The following is a 15,061-nucleotide window of genomic DNA, read 5'->3' as shown; positions in this document are numbered from 1 at the left end:
GCATCCTAGCATCATGTAGAAAGAAATCATATTGGTTTTCTGCCAGTAGTCATTCTGGCTGAAGACAGAAAATATGGTTGAAATTATCATGGGTGGTGCAAGTTGTTGTGTGAGTGTGTTTCACTGTACAATTCTCTCTGTCTAATAGTCTGCAGCCACCCTGGCTTTCCATTCCACATTTCCATTCAATCCCAAGGGCTGATTATTATGAATATAATGATAATTATTATCAATAATAATAATAATTGCTAATGATTATATATCATGATCAATTATTATCATTGTCAATTTGATAAGGAGCGATTTTTCAGATTGGGAACTATGGCTAATCTGGTAAGCTTCAGAGTGATGGAAAGGGGAACTCACAGAAAACACAGCCTTGACTTTGGACAATACAATCAGATCAGGGACAAAACTGAAAATAAATTCTCAAAAATTCTTGAAATTGAAAGGGAAAATATGGTAGACCTGAAAGCTGGATTTTGACATCACATTAACATGTGGAGATGGGGAGGGGGCTTGGTTCCTCGTCCATCTGCTGATTGTACTTAGAATAAAGATCACCCACAAACCGCATACAAATCCTTTTAATTAAGTTCAGGACGCCCTGTTCTGTCTAAAATGTTGATGACTGTAGGATTCATTTGCAAACAAAATCATGCTAAAGTGTGAAAAGTAGACCATGGCTCTAGCGAGAAAAAAGATGTACTAAAGAAGGTTACAGACATTGTTCCAGTTCTCTTTAAGGAATTAATCAGCTATGTTTATAATGGATTTTCAAAGACATGTACATATACATCACTTTCCACCTGCTGTTGGCTATAGCCCTGCTCAGAGTTTGTGCCTAATCTAGAACTGTCTAACAGAGAACTGTATAAATGTTTCCTTCTGTACACACAGACAGTTCTTAATTAATCAATGCATCGGTTTGTTATAAAACCGGTGTAAAACTCCAAACTTCATCAGCAATGTTGTGTAGGCAGAAGCCAGCCAAGACAGTGAAAAACAGACCTGCTCCCTTTAAAAAAAAAAAAAAAATCCCACTCAGCCAGGAAACATGAGCTCTTTCACTAAGCCCACGCTACTTTAGATATTTCTGTTTGATTCTGCAATATTCCTTTGAATTACTGTTTGAAACTCAGTAGTCTCCCCCTTTACCCTCAACCTTCAATATTTCTTGTCTAATGGATCCACTTGGTGTACAGAAACAACCTAAAAAGAGAGAAACTAGTTGCAAAAATGTTCCTCTTTCCAAGTGTCCTCAGGGGTTAGGGATTGATGCAGATGTTTCAAGAGCTGTGCAAGCGTTGATGCTTCTGAGGCATACAACAACTCTTTAATCTTGCTGGCTATACTGTCATCACTGCAAGGCACATAAAAGCCAAGTCATCTTCTAAGGGCTGTAGCTGCAAGTTGCTCATCTTTTTGCAAGAGAGCTTCAAATGGGTTGACCCTGCTTTACCCATTTTACATTCAGAAAAAATCTGCCTGGGGGAAAAAAAAAGCAAGAGTAAGAATCAAAATATGTTCAGTAGAAATGGATGAATTAATAGAAAAGGGAATTAGACTCTGGAGAAAGTTGTATTATCTGTAGAACCTGCATCAAATGAGATCAACATGACTTAAAACAATTTGCAACCAATCTTTCTTACGTTCATCTAAAGTGATTTTCTCATTTGGGTTACTGATCTTGGAAAGCTAGCCCAGAGAACTTTTTCTGGGTGTGTTGATTTTCTATGGTGCTGGAGATCTCTGGATCAAAATTTCTAGTACTGAAATTAGTACTGAAAGAGTCCTGATGGCACAGTGGTTAAAATGCAGTATTGCAGGCTAATTCTGCCAACTGCCAGCAGTTCGATTCTGACTCAGCTTTCCATTCTTCTGAGGTCAACAAAATGGGGACCCAGATTGTTGGGGGCAACCATCTGACTTTGTAAACTGCTTAGAGAGGGCTGTAAAGTGCTATGAGGATGTATATATGTCTAAGTGCTATTCCTATTTCCCTGTTTATGATCAGTTAGCATTTCATGCTGAAATTCCTGGCCGAGGCAAGATTATCTGGAAGGTGCTGGGATTGTATGCAAGTGGATTCTTTTCTAAATCATCTAGACAGTTTTCCTTTATGTTTGCCAATGCAGGTTGGGGGACACACCATGCTACCAATCCGCTGGATGCCTCCTGAAAGCATTATGTACCGGAAGTTCACCACAGAGAGCGATGTCTGGAGTTTTGGAGTAATTCTCTGGGAGATCTTCACATATGGAAAACAGCCCTGGTTCCAACTGTCAAATACAGAGGTATTATGCATATAGATTTTAACTAAAAGAAACATTAATGTGACTGCCAGGTCCTGACTAGCTGAAGGTTGATTCAATCTTCCATCTTTCCAAGGTCGGTAAAATGAGGACCCAGGTTGTTGGGGGCTGACTCTGTAAACCACTTAGAGAGGGCTGCAAAGCACTGTGAATTGGTATATAACAAGTCTAAGTGCTATTGCTATTGCTACTGCTTCAATTTTCCCAAGTGACTAAATAATTTTGAAAACTGAGAAATGGGCGGTTTGTTGGAAGAATGCTCTCTATTCCTGGGCCTAATTTTTTTATTTTGTTTTTATTTTTTTATCCTGCCTTTATTACTTTCACAAACAATTCAAGATGGTGAACATATCCAACGCATATTCCTCCTCCTATTTTCCCTAGGCTAAGAGAGAATGACTGGCCCAAGGTCATCCATCTGGTTTTCATGGCTAATGTGGGACTTGAACTCATAAGTGTCATGCTTTGTAGCATGGTGCCTTACCCACTAGACCAAACTGGATGCCTTGTATTAAATACATATTTAGATAGATACATAACACACATTTAAACATACTATATACAACATATGTATAGACCTACACCCTTACATATAAATAACATATAAATATTAATCACTGTCCATCTTGAATATATAATGGAAGGAGGAAGCTTGAGAGTTCACAAGGTTAATGCTGTATGGAATGAAACTGTGGCTGAATCTGGATGTTCTGCTACGGATACCACAGAGCCCCCCTTCCAGAAGATAAAAAGGAAAACAAATCATGAAGAGGATGTGTAGTGTCCCAGATAATCTTACGGACCTGCTCAAGCAACCCTTCTGTGCTATGTCCTGGATGGGAGGGAGGGAGCTGCCAATGATCTTTTCGGCCATCCTCACCACTCTCTGCACCGCCTTCCTGTCTGAAGCAGGGATGCTTCCAAACCAGACTGTGATGCTGTATGACAGGATGCTCTCGATTTTCATGCGACGCAGAAAATATATTATATCTAATGTATGGTTCCCTCAAGTTATTGAGAAAGCCCGGCATCACCATTTAAAATATTATATGCAGACATACACACACACATGCAAATACACACCCACAAATGTAGGGAATGGTAGAATGCCCATGAATAATTTGAGGGGAAAGAGAACATGGCCCCCAATTTAACAATACAGATCTGAAAAGATTCTGGAAGTATGACTTTTGATAAAAGTCGACGTGTTGAGTTTGTTTGTGCTCATTTCTGAATAGCACAGGAAAGATACAGAAGATTTTAAACCCACAGTCCAGGATAAGGCACTTAAAATAAAATGGACTAAAACAAATAGAAATTCTAGACTTCTAATGCAAATCAGTCCCCTGCTACGTTTGTTTTCAACATTCCACAAGAGTAGAAGCAGATAAGCCTTTGGGTTGTGCATAATGTTTTTTGGGAGGCCAAGGGCTACAATAAATGAAATAAAGATGCAGCATGTAGGGTTGACAGGAGTATGTGGGAATGACCAGGATTCCTTGTTTTCTTTCTTTCTCTTTTTTACTTTGGGAAGGAGGCTATTTTTGATTGATTTAATAATTACATGAAGCCTACCTTATGTTTACATTGAAAATAGTAGGAAACTGAAATCCATGGCTTGGTTTGAAGAGTTCTAGAAAAGTAATGGTGGCTTTCTATTTATAGAACCCTGGGATATAAATTGGAACATTTCTGGGTTAGGTCTGTTGTGGTCAGCTTCAAATGTTGGGAATTGCCATTCTATGTTTTAGATTGGAACCAAAAATAAAAACAAGAGAAAGACTGTGTAGCTAGGACATGGTTTGAGTTGTGATATTGTGATAGCTTTAATTAAGGTTTATGGGAGAAAGAACAGCTGGAGTGTAAGACATAAAATCTGGTAACACATACTGTATTGAGCCATAATGTTTATTGTCTTCTTTACCAGTGGTAATTGAGGGTTAATGTGATACATGGATTCTTGGGAGATTCCTGATTTGATTTTTCTCCTAGGCTTCTGACCAAGGCATGCATGGGTAAGACAAGAACACAAGAGCAAATAAGCCACAAATTAGCCCAGAAAGCCTTGATAATTGTTCTTGTCTGCAAAAAAAAAAAAAAAATCAGTGATTTAAATAAACCATGTAGGAGTGCACAGCTTTTTTCTCCAAAACCCAAAGTCATCGTGCAATTATGAATTTTCCAAGTCTGTTTAAGGAATTGTTGGTACAGATCATATTTGATGACTGAAATCTAGAAGTGTATTCTTTAGCTCAGGGGTCTCTGACCTTGACAACCTTAAGACTTGTGGACTTCAACTCCCAGAATTGTGGGAGTTGAAGTCCACAAGTCTTAAAGTGTCAGACCTGCCAGCACTTAAACCTCTAAATAGAAATGATCCTTGACTCCTTTTGTTGAGAAAGATATCATTTTATTAGAAGTCATAGTGTGTTGCAATAATACATAGCCAGAACTCAGAATCGCACACCAAAACCCCTAAGTTCAACCTTTCCCTCCCTTAACTGACCCCTCCATGACCAATTGGGTTCAAGCAAGATGTTTTCAGAATGGTCTTTTCAAGCTTAGGTTGGTACATGGCTGCCTTCTTCTCCCAGCCAGGTGACCTTGAAACATCATCTCGGAGAAATAAGGCAGTTACTTTCGCTTTCCCCCAAGCATTCCCTCTCCCATCCACCCCCATCTGAGTTCATGGCAGACTATCACTTCATGGTAGTGAAGCACACAAGCAAGTATAAGGTGGGCAGTTGACCTTTAAAGTTACCAAGGTTGGAGACCTCTGTGTTTAGTTCATGCAGACGGGGGAAGGAGTTTGGTTTGAAAAAGTAAGAGATCAGTAAATTTATAAGGGAGACATGACACAAAATTAATCCTCTGTGTTACCTGTTGCAGGTCATTGAGTGCATCACCCAAGGCCGTGTCCTGGAGAGGCCCCGGGTTTGCCCCAAGGAAATTTATGATATCATGCTGGGATGCTGGCAGAGAGAACCTCAGCAGAGGCTGAACATTAAGGAAATCTACAAGCTTCTCCATGCTCTGGGCAAAGCCACCCCAATCTACTTAGACATCCTTGGCTAGCAGCAACCAAGCTTTGAAGTTGTTGCTGTGTCTTTTTTCTCCCCACCCTACCTCTCCCTTGACCTCAAGCCAACATATTCATATAAACTCAAGTGCCTGCTATACATACAACACTGAAACGAACAAAATGGAAAGAGACAAGTTAAAGGGAAACGTGGAAAGCCTCAGTCGTATGTAAGGCAGTTGGGGCTATAGACAAAGAGAGAAAGAGAGAGAGAGAGCGAGAGAGAAAGGAAGAGCCTTCGCTCCCGTAGCTGCTGCTATTAAAAATATAACATCCCAGAAGCAGAAGGAAAATGTGAGAGGGATTGAAAGATTTCTACAGTATTAAAAAGAACATGAGGGAAAAAAAAAACAATATTTAACTTAAGATATGGAATTGCAAATCCCACAGTGTCCTTTAGATTCTTGCTATTGGGTAGAGTTCAATTCACTTGGAAACATTGCACAACAACAACAAAAGAAAAGTTGAAGAAAGTGTGCCTAATCGGGCACCGAACTGGCAATGGTCCTGTTATTCCACGACGATTGTCCCCTGGAGTAACTTCCTTTTAAGATATCTCATCTACCATCTTAATACCATCAACCCCACCTTGCCCTTCTGCTTTAACAATTCTGGAACCTCCGTTGTCTCCAGCATATCTCATTCTACTTCAAGGTTTCTGATTCTCTCCTGTGTGCAAATGTTTCAGTTTTGGAATATATACCATTCGGAAGATTCACTTCACTTACTGGTCAAATGAAGCATCAGAGGAACTTCCACCTGGCTGCAAAGAAACAAGAATGGATCTAGTATTGTTTACCTGATTGTTTTCATCTTTCCCTTCCTTTTCAAATGAGAGTCCTGGAAATAATCTCAAGGACCCAAACAAATCTCTGCAATAGCCATATGTGAAGAAAGCTTATGAAGTAGATATCTTGGAGACAAAATCCCAGCAAGTCTCACTGGAATAATTCTAGATATGCAAAACACAGATACGGCAATTACAACTATTGCATTGACAACTATTGACCCAGCTGTCAATTCCAACGAAGTGGCTTGAGAGCCATGATCTCAGTGGAGGCAGTCCCCCTAATTTTATATATATATAAAATTCATAGTGATTTTTTGCTGCACTTTCCCCCCTGCTTCTTGTAAAGAATATTTTACAGTTCTGATCTAATCCAACTTCTCATCAATCCTATGTCTGGTAGGTAATCTGTCCCCATTCTGGACATACTGGAAAGAAAGAGGTATGTCTGAAGGCTCCACAGAGAGTTTACGATGAAGCACAAAGTAGAATCCAAATATTCTCTATGTTTACTTCCTCTACTGTGACCTGGGTCAGTCTGTATCTCTTACCACTTCAGTGAGGAGTGGATGTTCTCCATGGTTGTATCTTAGAATCCAGCTGAAATATTAATTGAAAGGGGCTGGGTCCCCTCTGATCAACCCACGGTGATTCCTCCTATCCCACCTCCCTCCGTGTTTCTCTATCCTCCCCATCCTTTCTGCCTTGGCTTGCCAACCGATTTTTACCCAATAAACTTACCAAAAAGAAAACCCAGGGTTGGAATCTGTTCAGCAGCTAAAAAAGGCATAAACAGCTGCACCTCCCCTCTACCTCTTCCTTTCTAGTCAATATTCCTCTCACATTAGCAACCTCCTGAAAAAACTGTTGCATCTTCTCTCAAGACACTGTGAATGGAGCTCCATAGGCAGCTTGGCAGCAAGGTGGGGAAGAAGGTAAGGAAGGGGCTTTAGGAGATGGCAAGCTGTGATGGACAACGGAAAGCAAATTTGGGATGAAAGGAGAGAATAATAAAAAGGGCCTTCCTGATCATGTTTTGTTGGGGGGGTGTTGAAAGCTAATGGAGAGCGATCAAGTCATTGGCTTATGCAGTTGGGAGATACATGAAATATCTTTGGTTTATTTTGCTCATGTCAGATTGGGAGGAGAGCATTTCTTCTCTACAGAATTTGGCTGTGGTCAAGCTAACCTCTTGAGACAAGTCTCCCACAAAGACTAAATGAATAGTGGGAGGCTCAGGGTATCAATGGGACTTTTTTTTTTTTCAGTCCACGTTGCTAAGTGAAATGAATACACTTTGCACTTTCTGGATGATGGGGCAGAACAGAACACCGCTATTCTTCTGATTCTGCACTTCTCTGGAATTTGTGATGCTGTTCTTAACCCAAAACGTGCGTGCAAAAGGAAAGGAAAGGAAAAAAAAAAAAGCATGCGTCGGGGAAGGGTTGTGTACAAAAAATATGTATATCAGGGAAATAAAGCATACAAAATGAATATACTAGGGAATTTGCGTACAAAAATAAATGCCTTCAGGGGAGGTTTACCTGCAGAAATGACATGGACTTCCGATGGAATGGACTTTCAAAGGAGTACGTGAAAAACGGAAAAAAACACCATCTGATCTTTACATTCCTGGGTAAAATATGTCCAAGAGAGAAAAATACTGCCAGAAGAAGCCTCTTCTCCAGCCTCTTGACGGAGCTATTTGGGTAGCTGACCCAATGTTTGTGCCTCAGTGGAAATTTAGACGTGGCCGAAGCTTGCACTCGTTGTGATAGTGAATGTTTTCTTTTGAAATGAGAGGGTTCAGGGCAAAGAGTGGGGAGACCAATACAGAACAGAGGTTTGTCGAGTTAGAACCAAGGAGTGCAAAAATTGGCTTAAAGTGGACTCCCCCAAGTTGCAGCACCTAATTCACTTGGCTGATCTCCAAAACGTTAAGCACATTTGGATTAGATTAGTAATTGAATGGGAGACCACCAGGAAATGTTAGGGGTGTGTGGTCCATGAAGTCAACTGGAACTGAGTTTGACCCCAGAGAGTCTTTATATCTACACTGCAGATATAGATATGTATTTAACCATCTATCCCTCTCTTTAGGGACTCATAATCACTGCATATCTAAGAAGTGGGTTTGGAGAAGTGAAATTTCTTAATACGTTGTTATTGCACTCTCACCAAAACACAGTTCTCAGGATTCTTTAGGAGAAGCTGCAACATTTTTAAAAAATTGTATTGAAATATCTAGGTTTGTAGCGAGTCGGTGTCCTTAATATATCTAATAGCTTTGACATCAGTGTTGAAGGCTTAGTCTCTCCCACGTTATGCACATTGCATAAGTGAACTGAGAATGCATTTGGATATTATTTGTTCCTGGACCAAAGGGGATCTAAATAATGAACCCCCGTTATGTAGTTATCTTGGAAATTAAAGTTACAAAAGGATTGTGCACATCTGGGAGGAGACCAAGAAATCCTTGAGAGAAACCATGTGCAACCTTCATTTAATCTTCCTTACAGATTATTTTGTCTGCAATACCTGTATGTTTGACCAGCTTTAATGAATGGTGTCATTGGCTGAATATGTAAAAAGCTTGGGTTTGTGAAATATTCCAGGTCACCACCATTTTCATCATTGTCATGATCATCACCATCATCACCACTTCTACCACACTACCAATTTCTGTAATATTATGCAGAGCAAGAAACTTAAAAAGGCACAAATACCTAAGAATCCTGCAGTCTCAAATTTGAGAAAAAGAAAGAAAGAAAGAAAGAAGAAGAAGAAGAAGAAGAAGAAGAAGAAGAAGAAGAAGAAGAAGAAGAAGAAGAAGAAGAAGAAGAAGAAGAAGAAGAAGAAGAAGAAGAAGAAGAAGAAGAAGACAATAACAATGAATAGATGGACTTCGCATTCAACTGGCGTTATCAAAAATCGTATCAAACTGGGAAAAAAAATCAAGAATATGTTTAGGCTTTACCCTTTGCCAGTTTCTTATAAGGATATAAGAAGATCATTTTGTGGGCATCCAAAACACAAAGAGGTGCAATTGATGCCACTTGTTGGATTTTAAATCCGGTCCTTCCATGAGTCTCCTATCTGACTTATCTTGCTCTTTGGGAGACAGGAGGAAATGGCACATGGGGAAAGGAACATCTTCTTCATATCTGGGAAATAATATAGCCTCTGTCTAAATCATGTCTAGAGAAATTAGTGGTGGAGTGGTGGGAAAGAGTGAAGGATTTGTTCTCCTCCCCCAATTATTCCATTGACACATTAGGACTGAATTCAGTTTTCCAGTTTTAAACTAAGGTCTACATTGAGAAAAAAAAAAAAAAGAACCATTCTGGCTTGGGAAACCACTTGGAGCTGTAACCCATTCATTTTTTCATGAACACATTTATACACCTAGGAACACATGCTTTCTAAGAATCATCGTGGAACACGATGAAGTTGATTCCCTCCTTGCCTCTAAGGATCCTTATCCTAATGTTCTTTCTTGGGTGCTATTAAGTAGAGAGGAAACAGTAAATTTGATAAAGAGTTACTGATGAGAAGGATAAAGCATCTCTCCTGACATAATCTTGATCAAGATTGCTGTTTCTTAGCAGCTAATGACAATGGATAAAGAACAATCTTGATAAGGTTCATTGGGGGAAAGGACGGGGTTAAACAGTTCCTTCTCTGCTTGCTTCTCACCAGTCATCTTTACCACAAAGGATGGGTTTTTTTTTTTGCTGTTAACAGTATTGAGGAGGTTTGTTGCCTGCTCAATAGATGATTAGCTGTTTTTGCAAGGAAAATAGTGTAGGGTTTGCGTGTATGTGCATATGTGCACGTGCACACTTTCCTAAAGTCACCCTCTCTCCAAAACTTCTATACATTCCCCATCTGTTGTCCTCTTTTAAAAAAAAAAAAAAAAAAAAATCTCAGTTCCACTATTATGCCATCTGTCATCATTTGTCTGGAGTTTTTATTTCATATTGGAACAGTCCATCTTCAAATACTGCTTGGGATGTAAAGGTTATAATATGTGCGATGCATGAAATGGAAATGACAGCAACGTATTTTGGATGTGTGGGAGGCAAAAGGCAGTGTTTTAAAAGTTTGGTTATTTAAAAAAGTGAAGCCAAATCGTCTGTATTAGGAGAAAAAGAGTTGCCAAGATGGAAATTATCTTATTGGGGGCCGTTGCGACCATAAATAATAAAAGCAAACATAAATGACCAATAAGAACTTCTTTTGACAGAAGAGTTGTTAAGAATTCCATGATATCATCCATGTGTCTTGTATTTCGCGTCATTTATAAAATCTTAGTTAGGTGGAAGAAGACTTATGGAAGGGGTGTTTTTTGTTTTGTTTTGTTTTGTTTGAATTCTCCGAAGTGGCTTAATACAGTTTCACCATTTTCCAAACATAAAGTTTAAATGCTGTGAAATCTCCAATATCTTTCCCACTGCCAACACTGACTCACAACTAAGGTGCTTAAGCACCAACTTGGTGAACTTTGCGACTGCAGTGAAACTTGAATACATTTCTGGGAAAGCAAACAGTAAGGATCTCAGCAGGAGTATGATAAGGTGGTCTCTAACTCCCAGAGCTTGTGTGATGAGCCAAGTTCTGAGTAAGCAGAAAACTGCCATCCCCTGAATGAGTTTTACTTGATGCTCTGCCATTTGGCAGTTCCAGAAGCCTTGCAAATTCGACTAACCCACATCTCTCAAGAATATGTAGATTTCAGCAGAGTTTCTTGTGCTTAGAGGCAACCCAGATTTTCGTCAGTTCATCTGCTTTTCCCCTTCACAGTTTGCTGCTGAAAACAGAACGATGCTATTATTGTTATAAAATATATTTATAAAAATAATAAAGTTGGAAGAGACCTTGGAGGTCATCAAGCCAAACCCCCTGCTCAGGCAGGAAACCCTATACCATTTCAGACCAATGGCTGCCCAGTCTCTTCTTAAAAACTTCCAGTGTTGGAGCTTTCACCACTTCTGGAGACAGGTTGTACCACTGGTTAATTGTTCTGACTGTCAGGAAATTCCTCCTTAGTTCTAGGTTGCTCCTCTCCTTGATTAGTTTCCACCCGTTGCTTCTTGTCCTGCCTTCAGGCGCTCTGGAAAATAGCTTAATTCCCTCTTCTTTATGGCAGCCCCTGAGATATTGGAATACTGCTATCATGTCCCCCCTCGTCCTTCTCTTTGTTAAACTAGACATACCCAATTCCAGCAACCGTTCCTTATATGCTTTAGCCTCCAGTCTCCTAATCATCTTTATTGCTCTTCTCTGTACTCTTTCTAGAGTCTCAACATCTTTTTTACATTGTGGTGACCAAAACTGGATGCAGTATTCCAAGTGTGGCCTTACCAAGGCAATGTAAAGTGGTATTAATACTTCACGTGATCTTGATTCTGTCCCTCTGTTAATGCAGCCTAGCACTGTGTTGGCTTTTTTGGCAGCTGCAGCACACGGCTGGCTCATACTTAAGAGATTGTCCACGAGGATGGGGATTCGTTTGTTGCATGGCCCGTTTTCTGGCATTCTGTGGGCTGGGGCTGGTTCATGGACCAGTTGTTGGGGACCCTGCTTTAATACCACCATTTTGCTCTTTTTTTAAAAAAATATGAAAATGTCACGCGGATGATCTGCAACTTTCAACAGTGTGCAGCAAGGCCCCCAGTTTGCTCCCACTGCAGTTAAGTATCTGTCACGGCAGGACCGCCTTTTGGATGTTCTGCTGTCATGGTGGAACTTCTGCCAAATTCTGCCACCTCATACCTGTTGTGTTGCAGCCCAACAAAGTTTTTGAGATTCCCATTTGCTCCGTAGCCAAGCACCAAGCTTCAGCAGGAAGGAGGAGGGGCAGGAGGGAACCCATGAGAGCAAAGGTGCCATTTGCCTTTCGCACAGTTGTGCTCAATTGGAGTTTCTCTAACATGAAAGGGAAGAAAGGCTAGAAGTGGGAAGCAGCAATCAAAGAGGAGGAGATTTCATTCTGGGAGGAAAAACAGAAGAAGAAAGGCAGGGCCCAAATGTCAGCTTTTCTGGCACAAAGTACAAACTGCAGTAATACACTCTGAGTGATTTGTATTGTTTAAAGGCGAGATTCTGGACAAGTGTTACAGAAAACAAATAAATCTATCAACACACTCCTCCCTCACTCCCTCCCTCCCTCTCTTTCTTCCTTCCTTCCTTCCTTCCTTCCTTCATTCCTTCCTCCCTTTCTCCCTCCCTCCCTTCTTTCTTTCTTTCTTTCTTTCTTTCTTTCTTTCTTTCTTTCTTTCTTTCTTCTTTCTTACTTCTTTCTTCCTCCCTCCCTTCCTTCCTTCCTTTCTGTCTTTCTTGACTTTCTTTCTTCCTTCCTTCCTTCCTTCCTTTATGACTTACTTCTTCCTTCCTTCCTTCCTTCCTTCCTTCCTTCCTTCCTTCCTTCCTTCCTTCCTTCCTTCCTTCCTTCTCTTTCTTTCTTTCTTTCTTTCTTTCTTTCTTTCTTTCTTTCTTTCTTTCTTTCTCTGTCTTGCTTTTCTTTCTCCCTTCTCCTTCCCTGTTTTCATCCAATTGCCAGTTGTAGAAAACAAGCAAACAAACCCTCACAACTCCTAAATTCCAGGCATGACAAAAGAGAAAGAGAGGTGCTCAGTATTAAATGCAGGGTGCTATCAAACGAATATACTTGCTATTTCTTTATGTTTAGTCTCATCTGCAGTTAGGGGTAGATTTACTGCTGCTAGTTTTGTGTTTGTTTTATTTTAGTAAAAAGGCATTCTACATCCTGTTCTGTTCTAGGCATGGCGGAGATCTCTTGTTTCTGATGTAGATTGCCACCTTTGTGCAATTAGATTGTGTTAAAATCTGTTGAATCTGAGACATTTTACATGCCACTGCATCTGTGGTCCTCTGAACCACTAACCAGCCAGCCACACAGTTGTGTTTGTACATGTGTCAGTTAATCATTTCATTTGCTGTGCAAATCCAGTAAACCAGAGTTAAGCTAACCATGGCAAACACGTCATGCCAAAACATGAGTTAGTGGCTGAGAATGTGTTGAAGGTAGAGCTTCTGAAATTGGCTTTCTGTGATTGTTTTATTTCTTGGATCAAATGGACACTGCTCGTAGCCCAACAATTCAGGGATTGTAGCTTATCCACAGGGCTTTCTTCGTGACACTGCTTTCTGTATGTACCAAGGCAAATGGAGAGCCTTCTTCTCCAGTGCCCTTGGGTTTGTAAATGTTCTCTCAATCTTCTCCATCCAACAGAGATCTGTTTTCCTGACACAAGAAGCAGCAGTCTCACTGCCTCCTGTTTCCATAACGTCGAACAAATGCAGAGCTAGAAAACACACACAGCAGAGAACAATTTCGTGCTACCTGGGGGAGTCAGACTGGGTTATCTAATAGATCATTCTCATCTCTGCCATCTTCGCTGCCCTGTTGGCCCCAATTTCAAAGCCTTCTTTGTCCAATCAGACATTCATCCCACTCTTTTTGATTCCTCTCCCTTTTTTTTTTTTCTTCCATGAACTCTTGTTGGGGAAGGAGACTGGCGAAGCATAAATAGCTGGCAATCCCAGCCTGAGACAAATAAGATTTCCTGACACAGTCCATTCTGCCAAGCACGTTACAGGTAGTCCTTGGCTTAACGACCACAATGGAGGCCCAAATTTTTGTCGTTAAGCGAGACATTTGTTAAGTGACTTTTGCCCCATTTTACAGCCTTCCTTGCCACAGTGGTTAGTGAATCCCTGCGGTTGATAAGTTAGTAACCCAGTTGTTAAGTGAATCCGGCTCCCCCTTCCATTGACTTTGATGGTCAGTCACAAAAGGTGATCATGTGATCATGCAACGGTCATAAACATGAACCAGTTACCAAGCCTCTGAATTTTGATCTCATGATCATGGGGATGCTGCAAAGGTCGTAACTGTGAAAAATGGTCATAAGTCACATTTTTAGGGCCGTTGTAACTTTGAACAGTCACTAAATAAACTGTTTTAGGTCAAGGACAAATAGTAATCTGTGTCCTGAGCAGAAAATATGCTGAAGGATGGAGGTCTGTGGTTGTTTCATGCATTTTCACAAACTACATTCAAGTGATGCAGCTTTGACTGGGCTGTGTGGATATAGGAAAGTGTGTTTGTGTGTGTATGTTTTTTCATGGCATATATAACAACAACAACAATAATAACAATAACAATAACAACAACAATAATAATAATAATAATAAAAGTTGGAAGGGACCTTGGGGGTCATCTAGTCCAACCCCCTGCCCAGGCAGGAAACCCTATACCATTTCAGATGAATGGCTGTCCAATCTCTTCTTGAAAACTTCCAGTGTTGGAGCATTCACCACTTCTGGAGGCAGGTTGTACCACTGGTTAACTGTTCTAATGGTCAGGAAGTTTCTCCTTAGTTCTAGGTTGCTTCTCTCTTTGGTTAGTTTTCATCCGTTGCTTCTTGTCCTGCCTTCAGGTGCTTTGGAGAATAGCTTGACTCCCTCTTCTTTGGGGCAGCCCCTGAGATATTGGAACACTGCTATCATGTCCCCCCTCGTCCTTCTCTTCGTTAAACTAGACATACCCAATTCCAGCAACTGTTCCTTATATGTATGACTACCACTTCAGTTGAGTTTACTGACATATATCTATAAATTGCATCTCTACTCCATTCTGAAGTTGTTTAGTGAATGCAGTTGTTTGTTTAGTGAATGCAGTTGTATGATCTGAACCATTATTTGCTGACATATGCAATTAAACCCGAATAACCAAAGACCTACATACAAGCACCCGCGAAAACCTCAGAAAACAAATACATACATACATACATACATACATACATACATACATACATACAACTAGCTCCAATATTGAATTTATAGATAAAGCTA

The 15,061-nt window shown here is 40.3% G+C and overlaps 1 protein-coding gene across 1 annotated transcript in view; it reads left to right on the top strand.

Annotated features, from left to right (window-relative positions):
* The window catches only part of NTRK3 (neurotrophic receptor tyrosine kinase 3), a 295,014-nt gene extending 284,606 nt beyond the window's left edge, over nt 1-10,408 (top strand). Inside the window, exons 18-19 of the mRNA XM_039358815.1 lie at nt 2,139-2,297; nt 5,205-10,408. Of these exons, the coding sequence (XP_039214749.1) occupies nt 2,139-2,297; nt 5,205-5,390 (345 nt within the window). The 3' untranslated portion in view covers nt 5,391-10,408. The remainder of the gene's footprint in view (nt 1-2,138; nt 2,298-5,204) is intronic.
* Nucleotides 10,409-15,061: the final 4,653 nt, after the last annotated feature.

Source organism: Crotalus tigris, unplaced genomic scaffold (assembly GCF_016545835.1).
Source record: "Crotalus tigris isolate CLP2741 ecotype Arizona unplaced genomic scaffold, ASM1654583v1 scf7180000019068.10715455, whole genome shotgun sequence".
In the NCBI taxonomy this organism is placed as follows: domain Eukaryota; kingdom Metazoa; phylum Chordata; class Lepidosauria; order Squamata; family Viperidae; genus Crotalus; species Crotalus tigris.
This window is presented reverse-complemented; position numbering and strand designations above follow the sequence as displayed.